Raw genomic sequence first — 16259 nt, forward strand, 5'->3', positions numbered from 1 at the left:
TGTATTTATAATTTCCCAAGGTACTGTATCAAATTATTTTTAGTTTAAGAAAAAACAAACCTCAGTTACATGTAATATTATCTCTATAAATATCTGACGTAATAAATTCAAATCATAGTGTCTGTATTTGTTGTAAAGTTTGACTTCGAAGAACGAGTCAGCAGCTTCAATTTTGAAGACATCCTGAAATCTCACATTTTATTGGACCACTGGTTGAGCTCGTCTGTCACAAGAACATACATCAGTATCTGTCATTAACACTGCTTTGTTTTAAAATGATGAATTCACTGCACAAGAAGTGTTGTCAATATGGGTAGACATCTGCTGTAGAAAGGAAATTTCACCACCTCTGGTTTTGAGCAGAGAAACAAAGGAACACTGAGGAAGCATCTCGTTGTGGTGTTCAGCCAGAAGGTCCAAGACAGATGATAAGATGTGACTTAATCTTCAAGACAAAGTTTAATTTAACTGATTCCATTCAAAACTACACTGACGTTATTGCCACTGTAGGCACTACAGACTGATCGAAAGCCTTCTTTTTAACCTGGAACTTAATGAAAGGGAGAATTATAAACCTGGAGAAAGACTTTCTGGATGACTACTATTCATTATTGATTATTTAACCAGTGCACCATTACTCAGAGCTCATCAATACAGGCTCAGTCTGACCCAAAAAACAAAACAAAAAAAAAAAAGCATAACAAGTAAATAAATACATGTCACAGACATTCATGAACAAATACAACAAATCATGAACAGCAAAGATTTTCTTTTAAAACAAATGTGTTATAACACAGGAGTGTGACCCCAGATGTTTAATGTCTGTCAAAATAAGGCTTTTCTATGTGTGAAACAGTAAACTCACGTCAGTTTTTGTATTGTTAATGAAGAACATCGTTTGCTCAAACTAATGTCAGTGCAGTCATTACCCAAGTATTTAAGGTAGGTAAGACTAACAGCTACAATTAACTTTTTTTTTTTAAACCCATTTTTTGTTTTTAAGTGCACAACACTGACTGTAATTTTACACCCGACTGACTGCAGAACAACTTCAGCTTAACCTTTAAGTAAAACACAGCTTGTGTGTTGCTCTCAAATGCTGGGTGATATCCATGCCCTGTGTTTGAAACATGTTTTATAATGAGGCAGTCAAAGTGGTGGAAAAAAAAAAGAAAAAAGAACAATCTGCAGACAAAATGATAATCACTATCTTTGGTGGTTTTGCCATTGTCCACTTAACTTGTCGCACCTTAAAATTATACAACAAATCTTGATTTTTTAAATTTTATTTCTATAGGGGGAGACAGAAAATAATTGGCAAATTTGTGGTTGGCAATATTCTCAAAGAACTCAGAGGACGAAGATGTTGCGAGGCCTACCAACTACTTGTCTTTATTGTGCCAAAAGTTTAACTCACAAAAACAAAAAAAAAAAGAAGTTGAACACAAGAACTAAATGGGTCTGTGTGTTGGGAGTTTAAAGATTCCTGTAAACACAGATTTTAGTCAGACTCGCTGCCACAAACAGAAAAAAAAAGGTTAATAATCAATTAAGGCATCGACACAACCAGAGCTGTGCATTTCACCAGAGTAAAAAAAAGAAAGAAAAAAAAAAAAGAACAGAAAGTATATGTACAAAGGTATAATTATAAGTGCTACTCCGTGTGTTCCACTGGCTAGATCTTAGGCAAGGGGGGAAAAAACAACAACAACAAAAAAAAAAACAGAACTGGGACCACGACTGGCTTTTCTTGCTCCATGAAGTACAAGAGGGGTTTGTGCTAAGGCAAGGAGTTTTTACTTTGTCAGGTAACATCCTGAGGGAAAACTCTTGGCCCATGCCTAAGCAATTGGGGTGTAACAATTTACATAAAAGAAGGGAAATAAGGACACAAGAGGCTTGAGGATGACATTGAGGGAGGTGTCAGGGAGTCTCGCCATCGGGGCTGAAGTAGTACCTGACCGGAGGACCAGGGAGGTCCTCATCTCCATCTGCCTCTGGAGCAAATGACACAGTAAGGTCTACGTAGCGGCGGTCCACTGATGGCTTGATTAGTTTATGCATCCTGTGAAAAATCAGAGGCAAAGATAGACGAATATATGCACTGTGAACATTTCAGCAAATTAAAAAAAAAAACTTTGTAATGAGCACAAGTACAGGCACACACCTGGAAGTTATGCTTAAGTTTAGACCAGGAAAACACTATGTAGGCAGTGTGAGTGTCTCTGCTTTAATCTCTTGTTTAAGAGTATCCACCCTCCTGATTCTGATGTGCCCTTAAGCAACACATTCATTGCCTACTCCCTTCAAAAACACTATTATTATAAAAAGAAAGAAAAAATAAGGAAAAGTTTGGAGGAAAACACATACGTCAATTTGAGCCTCTTGGAGTGTCCAGGCATCACAGGCACATAGAGCATCTTTACACCGTGGACGACCATAGTGGGTTCAATTCCATACTTTTCCTGTAAATAACAAAACAGCTCATTAACAAAGAAAATATTCTCTGCAACAACAAGAATCTGAGGAAGAATACAATAATCTAACAGCTGCAAATCACTGGATAATGGGAGTAAATGCTTCATACCCTGACAGCATTCATGAAGTCAGAGAGAGTGAAGTCCTCGTGGCCAAAGACAGTCCAGCAGTCCCAGATGGTGTAGTAGATGTTGTTCCTGGAAGAGATGCAATGGAGCTGTTACTACATGACATTATAATAATAACAACATGGTAAATGTAATTTCCCCATGGATGCTGTGATAGTGCAACAGTAAGCGGTCAGTAAGAGTGCGGGACTTGAAAATTTCAGTACACAGAATCCAAAAACAGCAACATCTTGTTGCAGAACAGTCCACTGAAAGTCAGAGCTTCATAGCATCAGTTAAAAATCTGAGATCCCCTCATTTCACAAGAGGTCACTGCTGTGGATGGATCTGCATATTTGGCACAGACATTTACTCTGGATGCAACTCTCTGAACCCTTCTTTCAGGCATTAGCACTGCACTGTCTTATGACCCCGTGAGGCTGGATTTGCGTTTCCCACTGGGATCTTTCGCGTGTGAGGCGAACATGTTAACAAGTAAACCATGGAGCCACAACTGAGCTCATCATTGACTCAGGAGACACAAATCCCTTAGGAGTTTCAGGAAGCGCATCCAGCATATTAAAATTAAAAAAGGTGACATGAAACGTGTAGAGCAACGCACTGTGGCGACCTCTTGTGCTGCATCACAATGTCTGGACGAAATCGTAATTTGTAGAAAGTCCCATTATTCTGTGGAGGTGTGATAAAGCGTGAATATGATGAGTGTACCTGATGAGTGTCTGTTTGACTGCAGCAGGCTCGGTGAGAACGACTACAGGAATGGCCAAGTTAAAGAAGCAGTTTTTGTGTGATTCAAATCCGAAGCCTCCAACCACCTTGATCAACTCCAGCGCCACCTGAGTGCATCACATTAATACACAAGGTTACCATACCATTAAAACAACATTTTAAAAACATATCTGTACACCTTATTATTCAATCAAAACATATAACCTAATGGATGATGAGCACTATCTGCTGGATGCAATCCTTAAAAACCATGAGTATCTCAAGGTCTGTGCTCACCAAACCAGCCACTGCAGCTGTTGCCGTGGCAATGGCGGGGATTATCTTCCCAGCAATGCGTTTGGTCTTAAGTCTGTCAGCTGGCTCAATGGAGTACATGATGGCTCTGAGAGAGGATGCTGATGCGACAAAGTCCATGTGACCGTTGCTGTCATCATCCTTTTCAAACTGAAGTGGACTCATCCGTAACCATTCTGCACAATTTACAGGACACACACTCCAATCGTTAATCACAAATGTAACACTCCAGCTTTCACATTTTCAATTTGTCAGTCAGCTTGTGTCTCCTTCAGACGTAAAAAAAAGAAAAGAAAAAGGATATGTTGAGTATTTGCATACCTGGTGTGACCCTGTCAGTAGCAATAGCCTGCTCCAAATGAGCGATGGCGTCCCTTTCCTCTTCACTGCTTAGAGGCATCTTTATCTGATCAGGCTTCTTTGCTGTCTCATCTGTTTCTATGCACTGGCAGGGACAGAGTCACATCAAAAAGATTAGGGTGGTTTGGTTTTTTTTTGGGGGGGGGGGGGGGGGGGGGGGGGGCACTTGTTTGAAAGTGTAAAGTTCAGATCAACAGAAAAGCTTACTTTTTCTGAGGGCCTGTACTCTGGAATCTTGACATCTGCGAGAATCCTGGTAATAGCCTCTTCAGAAAAATCCTGAAAAACACAATCGCACAGTCAGTAAGTGATTACGTATGTGTGTTTTTGAGAGAGATTAGATTTAAATGCTTGCCACCCACCCTTTCTGAATAAGGGATGTTATAAATCCCTGCGAAGAGCCGGGCAGTGCTCACAATGAAAGCAAAGTGCCTGATGGGAACAGAGGAGAGTTTAAAAGCCAAGATCTGAGTATATTTGGCTTATCGGTTAGCAGAAGGGCATACTCACAAAGAGTCTTTCAAGTCAAATTCAAGAGGTGTTGGTGGTCTTTTTGGAGACTGCCAAAACAAACCTGAGGAATTGGGAGACTTTTCACTAAATACTTTAATTTTACGTGCCATTTATACATTAGCTATACCTGTTAATTTGCTTGATAACTTGATTCTGGTTTCCATCTGATTATTTAACACTTACTTCCATCTTTTAACCTTGTGTCCAGGGGGAAAGAGTGCAGCAGCTGTAGGGCCTACATGAAAACAGCAGTAAAGTGAAAAAACTGAAAAGAAAAAAAAACAAAACATAATCGTAAACCACACAGCCCCTTTGATAGGAATGTGTATTTTCATTACCTTTCTCTTGAAATATTTCTCAAATTTCAGACGAGCAACAGTGACGCATTGTTCCCACTGAGTGGGTTGTCTGCTCAGCAGCTTTATGACCTGGAATGACCCTTCCAGACTTTCCCCTGCCTGCATCCTCTACACAGACAAACACACACAATCATCAAAGTTGTTTTTATTGATTAAACAGCTGCACTGCTGGGATGATTTTCATCAGTCAAAACGGCACTTGTGCCTTACCTGCAGCACCACCTCAGCCGAGGAATGGGTCTGCCAGAACGAGTTGTACATGGAGGGCTTGTGGACAAAGGCACTCTCAAACTAGAAAGCCAAAAATTTAAAAAATAAAACAAAAATTAGGAAGTACACTCAGACTTTCAAAACAATAATTTGCAGTGTGGAAAAAGAATACTGTTGGGTCTTTCAGCTGCCTGACCTTATCTCTGGCCCACTGGATGGTGTGCTCTATAACAGAAGGGAAAGACTTGAGAGTGCAGAATGGGATCTCCTCTTCTGGGGGGTCCCTCTGGGAGGCAAAGGAAAAGCGATTTTAGGTTGGTGATGGGACTGCACATGTCCAGCACAGAAAACCAATACCTTGAGCCTCTTCCACAGACTCACATGGCTATTGTAAGACTCTGTCAAGTTTGGCACAATGATTTCAGTGTGGCCTTTAGTTCCCATGGTGCCAGAGTCTAGGAGAGGCCTCTGATTGGATACACAGCGGCTGAAAATACATAAATTACAAAAAAGAAAAACTCTTTTTTAATGACAACAAATACTTTATTAAACTGCAACTTCTAGATTCATATCATGACAATGGTAATCATGAGGACAGGGGTCACAATAATCACACATGGATTCTGCTTCACTTTGGTTCATTGAACATCGAATACTTAATGAAGTGAAGCTGTGATCGTCACAATGTCTTCACCAACCTGTCCACATATCTCCGTGCCTCTACGTTGTCCAGCGCAGTGACCACTAGGTTTAATGAAGAGTAGAATGAGTCATTGTAGATGTTCTCAGTAGCCGGACACACCTTGTTGAGGTGAGCTTCCACCTGTAGGTCTGGGTTTATATCACAAGTAGCCTCTGCTGCTGTGGTACTTTTGGGTTTCTAAAGCAGAGAGGAAACAAATGGCTTAAATGCAGCAATGCGCCGACCAGGCCCGAGCCTGACTGGTGCAGAAATGCACGTCTATTCACCTGTATATGATGTGGCCTGAAGAGAAACTGCCTGTTGAGGTTAGACTTTTCTATGAGGTCTGGGTCTGTGATGCACACCTGAGAAGTTAAATATGCAAATGAAATTCCAGTAAACTTTTCACAGTGAGGTAAAACTTAGATAAATGCATAAAGAATAAATACCCACCTCCCCTGAGCTCTTGGCCAATCCAATTCCAAGCAGTGCAAAGTTTTTCAGCATCTCACAGCCTATTGCTCCACAGCCAACCTATAAAAAGAATTTATTTTGGGGTAAACTAGCATAATTCAATAAAAACCTTAAAAACATTGAGAACTTCTAAATCTTACCATAAAGACCCTTAGCTTGTGTAGTTGTAAACACAGTGAGTCACCAATGCAAGCTCGTAATCCATCATATCGATCACCCCTAGGGGAAAACTCCTCAGCAGAAAGAGGCTGAAGTGGCTTGACTACCTCAATAGCATCAAGATAAAACTAAAAATGTGATAAAACAAAACAAAACTGGATAATAAAACATTTTCTTTCAGGGTTGGAAAAAGGCTTACAGTGAGCTATAAAACCACAGCTTCAAATTTAGTGACCTACCCATTGCTGCAGGGGTGCAAACTTCCCTGTGATGGCCTTAAGAACTTCCTGACTGGCTAAACCTCCAACAGCTGCTGCTAATGGAGGGAGAGTACCCCTCGCTGTCCTTGAAAGGCAGCGTACTAGCTCAGTATTCACAGAAGCCTGGGAGGAAGGAGTCACAGAGGAGAGGAAAAGACAGTATAATGTTATCACACCAGTGTGCATGCAGTCATCTGTCAGACAATGAGTGCCTGCCTTTGCAGTGATGAAATGAGGAAAACAGTAAAGCTCACTTTGCTCTTGAGAGCTGCATTCACTTCCTCAGTCAGCTTTAGTAAAACCTCAGCATCCTGTAAACACCTGATGACATCAAAGAAAAGGCGCTCTTCAGTGCTTAGCAAACATATCGCACAGAGAAAGCAGAACAGAACATTAGACTGGAGGGTAAAAAGTACTGATCTGATATGGAAATTTTACTTACCCAGTGTTAGGAAGTCTACTGTGCTGCTCCTGGAAGGTGTCCAGTGCCAACATGCCAGCATGGATTTGAAGTGGGGCCTGAGAAGCAGATTTAAAACAGGACTGTGAAGAAATCGGCTTCTTAAACTCAAAGAAAAACAGGCATTTGTGAACTTTGCTAAGAAACACTGGGTCTACGTTAGTTCAACCTGTTTTGTAAACCTAGTTAAACATCAGTGTGAACTTGAGAAAGAAAGGGTATCTCTGCTCTGTACATGTGCATGTTTCTATTGTGTAAACGTGAAGGCAGTATGTTTAAGCATGTGGGATACTGTCAGGTGAACCAACTATGTAGCAAGAGAGCCATGGGAAAGTTTTGATCAGTTTCTAACTCAAACTGTTCTCAGCCATGTGAGTCACGAAGCTGCAATAAAAACGATGTTAAAATGCCACACTATTCCCCTCTCTGTAGGATACAAGCTTCATAGTTTTCTCTTACCTCTGGTTTACTGAAGTCCGGAGTCAGGACCCGAGGGTCACACAGCTGTTGCTCTAATGTTTCCTGAAATAAATATTGTGAGCATACACACAAGTGATGGTCATTTAAACATATCTGCATGTTTTTAAATCATAATTGGACGACACTGTTAAATATGAAAACTAATCTACTTACAAATCTGTACATCTTAGGGGTTTTCACCATGACAAAGAAACCTCCATGTGTGTATGATTGTAGCTGAGATGTGTTTCCTATTGCAAAGCTGTGAGAAGAAAGGACTAAAACCACACACACACACACACACACACGATCATATTATATTAATTTATATGAACATACATATAGAAAACAAGTCACCAAATATGACATTGCCAGATACATTTTTGCATTTGCGTCCAGTAAAATTAATAAAAACACCAGTTTGAGTTTGTACAAATAATAACAATAATCTTGGAGACACTGCTGTTATGCATTACAGTAATAAATTTGTAACCACAGTACCTGAAACCTGCCGAGACGTGCCATTGAGCTCCACCATGCCGCCGACCTCTCTGAAAACAACACTCTGCCCTGTCTGTAGGCCGTGGGGTTGGTTGTCCATGCAGGTTACCACCCCAGGATTATCCTGAAACAGTTTGCAGAAAAGCTCACCCAAAGTTCGCTAATTTACTGACTAAGCAGACAGAAGATTAATAGGCAAACTTTACTGCAAAGTGTATGTGTTGAATTTTTTGAAGAAAAGCTGGAACAATTTATTTATTTGTAATTTTTTATTTTTCGTGGGGTGTGGTCGGGGGGAATACCTGAGTGATACTTTGAATGAAAACCTCCTTGGGCTCCTCTCCTGTGGGATCGAACACCTCAAACTCTTCTCCAAAATCACAAAACACTCGTGCACAGATACCGTACATGTCACAGCTGATGAACTGAAGCAATACACACGCAACAGGTTTGGTTAATATTTACCCATCTGTGAGCTCTCGCAGTGCAACTGTAATGCATAAGCACAACAAGGAGAGCAGACTTACTCTGATGGGGGGTTGTTGTGAGTGGCAGAACTCATTTACTCTCTTCTGTAGGCTCAATCTGGCCTCAGTCAAAATCACACACTAGAGGAGGAAGCAGAGCAGACACCAAACATTACCTGGAGTCCATAGCAGACTATGCAGTAGAGAAGAAAAGCAGTTACGTACAAGCATTTTATTTTAAATTGAATGCCAGTTGGTGGCCAAATACATGATCACTATAAAAATGAGATCAACCCTTCACGACTTGCTTCACGACAGTTATGAAATGCTGACCTTTAGCTTCAACATCCCTTCAGACCAGGGGAGAAACATAACTAGAACATCTGTAAGAGGCAGCTGTGAAGTGAATCACAGTGCTTGATGAGTTTTTATTGACATTCAGAAATGTTTCTTTATGATGAAATCTTTCTATTGGAAACTCTTGTTAAGCCACATTGGTCTTCGGGGAAGGGGCGGGTGTCTTCATACTTCCCTACACCTCATATTTTTAATCACTAGGGGGTTTCTGAGGGCGTGGGAGCAACCTATTAAAAAAAATGTCTGTCCTACTAACCATTGGTTAGCTTACAACCCGGAGTCTGAAAGGTAATGACTTACCTGGTACCTTCTGAGAAAACTGAGATCAGTGTTGTCATCAAGAGCAGAGGAAGACATGTCAACGTGGACATAAGGGTTCAACTCTGCAACGCGAGGGCACACTGCCTCCACCCTGTGGGAGAAACACAAGGGAGTGGGTAAACATGAGAGAGTATCTGAGTAAGGATGCACCAGTCTTAATGTTTATACCACATATCACTCTGGTACCTACTCAGAGCTGTATCAGGTACGCACTGGTCAATCACAATTATATTCAGTTAAACTGAACTAAAATGTTATTCTTTATTTGGCACATTAGCACAACATGAAACTAACAAGAAAGGATCGTCACTTTGGTGGCTTTCACTGTTTGTGACTTAATTATGATTCAACAGAAACCAAACAGTGGTCAGCTGAGCTGATGACAACAGCAGACAATGGTGCTGTCCCTGTCAGTGTCACTATTTCTGTATTGTTGTGTAAACTTTACAACTGCACTTTGAGTAACTGAACAACTTGATTAGTGCAGTCCTTAATTATCTTGTGCAAGCAAGGAGGGTATGGTTAAACAGACATACACAGTAACAAAGGGGAGCAGCAATAGCTTAACTGTAGCAATTCAATTTAATCACAGACCAAGATGAAAGGAAACAAGCTCAAATTAATTAAATTTTGATCTTGTTATTTTGTCATTTTAATAATAACTGTTTCACATAAAAAGAGAATGGTTTGCAATGTATTTATTTAGCAATATTATCAGCCCGCTCCTTTAAGGTATCTTCATAAGGAACGAATAAGCTACACTGGTGCATGCCTATTTAAGAGCGTAAGGAGAGTCCCGCCCTGTGGGGTTCATTACCTCCTCCTCTGGCTCAAAACATCTTCTTTGCGGATGAAGAAGTTGGAGCCAAGATCCCAGGTCTCACACTGTTTTGTGTCATGAAGCGTGACTGCCTGTACACACAGAGGACAAACATACTGTATAGGTTCGAACAATCATGACTACAAGACCTTTGGACTTGCAAGATGCTGGGAATGACACATTGCTGTAATATTAAGAGAGCGCGCCTACCTTTACACCAGCCAGGACAATATTTTTTGCTGCGAAACCAAACCCAAAAGGTTTAGAGTCATGTTAGAGTTCCTTGCGTGGCTCATAAAAACACCAAACCATTAAATATTGCCTACCTATCTCTACTCCCAGTCCTCCCATTCCACTGAGAAAGACTGAGGACTGGGCCATCTGGTGCATGGCACTGTCTCCAAGCACATATCGCTGGCGGCTAAAGAGTGAGAGAGAGATGAAGAGTCACTGTGAAGGAATGTGCTAGAAGGACGAATGGAAACACCACGAACAATAACTGCACTGGCTGTAATATAAACCATTAAAAAGGCAAATTATACGGATGGTGAGGCTTGCCTGTAAAGAGAGTCGTCAATCTCCATCAAGTCTGTAGCCATGATGGGAGGGGAAGGGGGGAGAGCAAGTGCCTCACAGATAGAGATGCTTCCTGTTAAAAATATAAATAGAGTAATTAACCTTGTCTGATTGAGCGATATAGATTTAAAACCAACGCCCTGCTGTTAATGAGCCGCACAGCTAACGAACTGTTGATGCCAGTTAGCTGTCAGCAACGTGGTTGACCCCACCGAGCTGAGCTGACCTGAATTAACCAAGCGGCTTAAAAAAAAGCCCGACATTAAAGGGGTTAATACATGTGCCTTAGTAAAGCTAGATGACTTATGAAGTTGCTGAAGCTCAACGCTAGCGGCTACAGCTAGCTAATGCTGCTGCCCGGTGCCGGTTGCGGAGACACTTCTCATAAACTCATTAAAAGTGGTGACACAAACACGAGGCTACAAATAACTCCAGGGAGTAGGCAAATGTTTTAGGAATAGTTGTTTCTATCAAGCAATATGTAAACACTGTTATAAATGTACTTAAAATTAGTCAGAATATCACACGCAGGTACCTGTCAGTAAGCCCAGCGAGCTGCAGCGAATGAATGGCTGTGACTGGTTAAAAAACTTGGAGTGTTTCCGGGTTAACGCACTCACGTGGCCAACGTCAACCAATCATTTCACGGTAACTTCTAGGACTATATTTGTGAATAAACGTTACTTATTTTGTGTTGTTGATAAAATAACACACATTTATGATGATTTACTAGATTTCGGGTGACATTTTTCTAAAGAATAAAATTCCACCATTTTGTTTTCAAAGGTGTAATCTTGAGTTACCGCCCTTTTTTTTTTTGCTTGCTTTTTAAAAAACCTAACACTGATCTATGACTCATTCAATAGCTAAAAATACCAGTTTTAAATGGAATCTTTAGACACTTTGTTACAAGCAGAACTCCCCCCTTCTCCCCGACAAAAACACAGGATTTATTTGCTGAAAGCTTGGCATATCTGAACATGTTGTGCAGTGTGTCTTTAATAATATTGAAGAAACTGAGAAGTGGGAAAAAACAAGCCGCATGCTTAAAAAACCAAAATAAGTAAATTAAATTAAATTAACAAAAAAATTAAAATAAAACAGGTAAAGCATCCAACAAATATCTGACACAGGTCCTGAGAGATGCTTCTGACTCTTGATTTAATCCATCTACTGTTCACTGTTTCAGTGGTTGTTAAGAAGCCAGTCTTAAGGAGGGGAAGCACGGAGAAAAGCTCATCAGTATGTGCAGAGGAGGTCGGAAGAGAGGTAGAACAGTTAGTGTCTAAGTCAGTGTTTACAAATTATAAGTGATGGTCTGTAAAACACAGTGGAGGCTCTGTCATGGTTTCAATCTGCATTTCAGCCAGTTGTGTTGGGGATTTTGTCAAAACAAATTGAATTATCAACACACATTTTGAACAACTACCATCAGAAAAGCTCATGATTGGCAATGGCTAATGCAGTAAAAGCATACCTGGCTAGAAAAACACACACTATCAGTCATGGACTGGCCTCCTCAGAGTCCGGACCACAACATTACTGAAGCAGTGTGGGATCATGTTGACAGAGAAGGGAAGAAAAGGAAGTCAACATTCAAAGAAGAGCTTTAAATGTCCTACAAGAACCCTGGAGAACTATTCCTGAAGACTACATAATTAAAGAAAGAAAGGTTAAGAGTGTCCAGGCTGTGTTAACGAATAAATACTAAGTACTGACTTCCGAGCTCATTAGAATTGTACAAACTCTATTTTTTCCCCTTATATACTGTATTTCTATGTGTGTTTGCACATGTTTCAATAAGTTGCTGAGTCTATTTCCCATTTTCCTACAAAAATATAAAGTGATAAAGCGTGTCTTAAGACTTTTCACTGTATAGATGTATATTGTATATGTGAATATGGTGACAACAATGCATTCTATTCATAAAAGAAAAAAGTAACACAAAAGTAATACCTGTAACACAATAATGATTTTAAGGTCCATCCAACCGAAAGCAGGACAGAAACAGCAGAAACATGTCAGAAAAGATTGCCTTATCTTAAATCAATTTTGTCGATGATGAGTCTGCTTTATCGCTTTGGATTTGAGGTGTGACAATACCTCCTCCAGCCATTATGGGTTAGGGGTATTTTATTTTTCAGTTTGAGAAAAAATAAGCAATCAACCAAGCAACAACTCTTCTATTTTCATGACAACACAGGCAGGCTCGGGTTGCAAAAAGAGAGATATCAAAACTGGTCGCAACCAGTGAAAACAGAAGATAAAAAACAATGTTCAGGTCCCCCCCTCATTTAAAGAAACAAAGTTCACCAGCTAAGTGAAACATTTACACCATTTACACCACTAGGGATAAGTATCTCTAACCTTCAGACCTTCAGACTTTTCCCCTTTCAAACCTTCAGACTCCCACCCTTTTATCATATTGGTTAGTTCACAAAGGAGCCTCCCCCTTGACCTGCAGCCAGAATCACACACAAATCCCACAACAGTCTCCAGAGTTTACTCATCCTACACTGTGGACACTCTGCCCACGCACTTACGCTGCAATGTGGTGCAGTCGCATGGCACTCCGTCGGCTCCAGAAGATCACCGTTACTCCTTTGAACATTACCGGGGGTCTAACAAGTAACATCCAGAGGGAGATGTCAACCCTGCCACGCGTCTACGTCACACGACAGATCCCACCTGAGGGTCTGAAGATCCTCCGCAAATCCGGACAGTGAGTTTTCTTAGTATCCTGTTATGTCACTTAAAATAAAAAATTTTAGCGTTTTTATGTAACTATGCAATGTGTGCCGCAGGAGATTTGACAGTGATCACTTTAAGCAGTTTGAATATCTGGTCTGAGAGGTTCATCATTTACTTTGAACAAACATGACTGCTAATGTTTGCCTTAAGGTCTCGTCAAATAAAGCACATAGTCTAAAGGGTATTCCCTGAGAAAGAGAGCTGCACAAATGTTTCACTGCACCTTAAAATCCCACGATTTCTATGAAAAGCACTTTGAGATTATGTATCTCTAAGAAGAACCATTATCTGTATATAAATGTGAAACCTGTGCTCATGTATTTGGGATTTTTTTGTTTTTTTCAAAACTGGATTTGATTTAAATCTTCAGTCATATGATTTCTGTTTCCCTAGGGTGCAGTTTGAGCTGTGGGACTCAGATGACATACCGGTGCCCAGGAAGGAGCTCCTTCAGAAGGTCAAAGGTGTAGATGGTCTGCTTTGCACGCTGACAGAAAAAATTGATGCGGAACTGTTGGACGCTGCAGGTCTGCCCTTTGCCTTTGACAAATAACCTAAATGCAACAAACAGCCTTGCATGTTTTTATATGTGTGATGTATTCCTGCAGGTCCAAACCTGAAGGTCCTCAGTACAATGTCAGTGGGATTCGATCATCTGTCTTTGGATGAGCTGAAGAAACGGTGAGTTCCCTCTTTCTGTTTTATTTTATTGTAACACATGTGAATGCCGTTCATGGCTCTACTGAGAGTGATCTTCCCTTTAAGAAAAAAGGCTCTTAACATGCAAACAGGCAGTGAAATATTCATGTAACGTTGTATGCAATGTTTATGTTTCCCTACAGAGGAATCCGTATAGGTTATACCCCTGAAGTCCTGACAGATGCTGTTGCTGAGCTGACAGTAGCTCTGCTGCTTGCGACCTCCAGGAGGCTCATAGAGGCCACACATGAGGCCAAGACGTACTGTCATATACAAAATAAGATCACACATACGTGGAAAATTTACTAAAACATATATGCACAAATACAAACTGTGCAAAATAAATTCTCTCTTTCTCTCACTGATGCCAGTGGCGGCTGGGGCACGTGGAGAACGCTGTGGCTGTGTGGTTATGAGCTGGCCAACAGCACTGTCGGTATTCTCGGACTAGGCAGGATCGGTAAGCAGCACGTCACTAAGACAACCTTTACATCAGCGTATCCTCAAACTGCCATTTCTGTCAGTTATGAGCTTTTTACAGTGTGTGATTGTACTCAAAGGTGTGGCCATTGCTGAGCGTCTGGCACCTTTCAAAGTAAAGAAGTTTATCTACACAGATGTGGCCCCCAGGCCTGAGTTGGCGAGTGCCATCAATGCAGAATATGGTAAGGAAGACCCAGTAAGGACGTTACTCTATGATATGTGGACAAAAGATCCCCTGTCAACAGGGCAGATGAGAGGCAGGTTTAAGGGGCTAGTCAAAAGATAAGGCTATTTAAAACCTTTTGACTTTTCATAAGTCTTTCTTGAAGTCCTAAGAACCATCCACAAACCTAATATGATAAAAGTGATATTAGTGCATCTAGTTTAGTTTTCATCTGATTCCTACCAGCTAAAAAGGTTTGTTTTATTTTAGTTTTCAGTTTATTTTTAATAACCTTGCACTGTATCTTGTTCTAGTCTCTTTTGATGAGCTGGCAAAGCAGTCAGACTTCCTGGCTGTGTGCTGTGCTCTAACACCAGAGACAAAGGAGATCTGCAATAAGAACCTCTTCTCCAAGATGAAAAAGACTTCCATCTTCATCAACACGAGCAGGTACCCCTACCTGATACACGCATGGCCAAAGGCCCCAAGAGTGGTCTGTGAGTGTTGTGCATATTAATTACTGATTAACCTGATGTTTAACGGGTTATTTTCCTTCACTGATCACCATTTAATACACAAAATGCAAGGTAATGGTTTTAAGAAATGACCATTGTGTTTCCTCAAATCCAAATATTCATATTTGAGATATTAGAATTGCTCGCAGTTTCACAAAATGACTTCCACAGTTGACTAGTTCACTCATAGAAAATTAGAATGACTAATCATTTAACTTCTCGGTGACTGGCATCTGGAGAAATGGATATGTACTGTAGGCAATCAGCAGTGAGGATTCTGCCCTTTGAGTCTATAACTGTGACTTTGCTGTTGTGCAGAGGCGGGGTGGTGAACCAGGAAGACCTGTATGAAGCTCTGTCCACAGGGCAGATCGCAGGAGCTGGATTAGACGTCACTGTTCCCGAGCCGCTGCCAACCAACCACCCACTGTTTACGCTCAAAAACTGTGGTGAGCATTCTTCTACTTTGAACAGGTTTTTAAACCACACTTGGTCCTCTCTGCCTATCATTAGGTTTTAATATTTTCTCTTCCTGCAGTGATTCTACCCCATATTGCGAGTGCATCCTATACTACCCGTGATGCTATGTCTTCCCTGGCGGCAAACAACCTCCTCCTGGGCCTGCGAGGGCAGCCGATGATCAAAGAGCTCAAGCTTTAAGAAGAAACAGCTTCCACTCTGAAAAAATGATCAAACAGTGGATGATTAGTTCTACTTACTGTTCAAAATATGTTTTGCTGACTGAAGTAAATCCATGCAGTGTTGCAACTGTCTCCTTTTTCTTTAGTCTTCAGTTTCACATTTTGTAGTTAGGGATTCTAGAGTGCTGTGAAAAAGTTTTTGCCTCTTTTCTGATTTTGAAATTATATGGAAAAAAAAGTGATTCAAACCTAGCAGGCCCTGGGTGAAAAAGTGATTGCTCCGATAAACCTAGGAACTGGTTTCCCACCCTTGGCAGCAAGAACTGCAAAAAGATTTTTACTCATCTCTGTAGAGGAATTTTGGCTCACTCCTCTTTGCAGAATTGTTTTATTTCAGCCA

The 16259-nt window shown here is 40.8% G+C and overlaps 2 protein-coding genes across 2 annotated transcripts; one reads left to right on the top strand and one right to left on the bottom strand.

Moving 5' to 3' along the window:
• Nucleotides 1–178: 178 nt before the first annotated feature.
• Nucleotides 179–11176, bottom strand: uba6 (ubiquitin like modifier activating enzyme 6). The gene is made up of 32 exons (XM_063476325.1): nucleotides 11143–11176; nucleotides 10590–10680; nucleotides 10358–10452; nucleotides 10242–10270; nucleotides 10029–10123; nucleotides 9191–9302; nucleotides 8594–8674; nucleotides 8369–8491; nucleotides 8067–8190; nucleotides 7740–7843; nucleotides 7566–7628; nucleotides 7089–7165; nucleotides 6901–6967; nucleotides 6626–6769; nucleotides 6368–6514; nucleotides 6207–6287; nucleotides 6041–6118; nucleotides 5770–5951; nucleotides 5453–5558; nucleotides 5268–5357; nucleotides 5072–5152; nucleotides 4841–4969; nucleotides 4686–4737; nucleotides 4500–4563; nucleotides 4352–4421; nucleotides 4197–4268; nucleotides 3951–4074; nucleotides 3612–3805; nucleotides 3315–3442; nucleotides 2588–2675; nucleotides 2371–2465; nucleotides 179–2065 (listed from the first exon to the last, which is right to left on the bottom strand). Exons 2-32 carry the CDS (start codon nucleotides 10628–10630, stop codon nucleotides 1924–1926), a joined length of 3078 nt encoding a protein of 1025 aa, XP_063332395.1. The 5' UTR covers nucleotides 10631–10680; nucleotides 11143–11176; the 3' UTR covers nucleotides 179–1923.
• A 1980-nt stretch (nucleotides 11177–13156) lies between these two features.
• grhprb (glyoxylate reductase/hydroxypyruvate reductase b) lies at nucleotides 13157–15878 on the top strand. The gene is made up of 9 exons (XM_063475315.1): nucleotides 13157–13329; nucleotides 13752–13885; nucleotides 13967–14039; nucleotides 14201–14317; nucleotides 14429–14517; nucleotides 14618–14722; nucleotides 15018–15153; nucleotides 15537–15667; nucleotides 15757–15878. The coding sequence occupies exons 1-9, from the start codon at nucleotides 13157–13159 to the stop codon at nucleotides 15876–15878; spliced, it is 1080 nt and encodes a 359-aa protein (XP_063331385.1).
• Nucleotides 15879–16259: the final 381 nt, after the last annotated feature.

The sequence above is a fragment of the Pelmatolapia mariae genome, linkage group LG6, assembly GCF_036321145.2.
Source record: "Pelmatolapia mariae isolate MD_Pm_ZW linkage group LG6, Pm_UMD_F_2, whole genome shotgun sequence".
Classification (NCBI taxonomy): Eukaryota; Metazoa; Chordata; class Actinopteri; order Cichliformes; family Cichlidae; genus Pelmatolapia; species Pelmatolapia mariae.

Excerpts from the sequence above, each read along its gene's own strand:
- uba6 (XM_063476325.1), bottom strand. The coding sequence starts at position 10,630 with ATGGCTACAGACTTGATGGAGATTGACGACTCTCTTTACAG. Across the intron at positions 6,515-6,625 it reads TTGCACCCCTGCAGCAATGG|TTTTATCTTGATGCTATTGA; the intron begins GTAGGTCACTAA and ends TCACATTTTTAG. Across the intron at positions 2,676-3,314 it reads GTCAAACAGACACTCATCAG|GAACAACATCTACTACACCA; the intron begins GTACACTCATCA and ends CATCTCTTCCAG.
- grhprb (XM_063475315.1), top strand. The coding sequence starts at position 13,157 with ATGTGGTGCAGTCGCATGGCACTCCGTCGGCTCCAGAAGATCACCGTT. Across the intron at positions 15,154-15,536 it reads ATCTTCATCAACACGAGCAG|AGGCGGGGTGGTGAACCAGG; the intron begins GTACCCCTACCT and ends GCTGTTGTGCAG. Across the intron at positions 15,668-15,756 it reads GTTTACGCTCAAAAACTGTG|TGATTCTACCCCATATTGCG; the intron begins GTGAGCATTCTT and ends CTCTTCCTGCAG.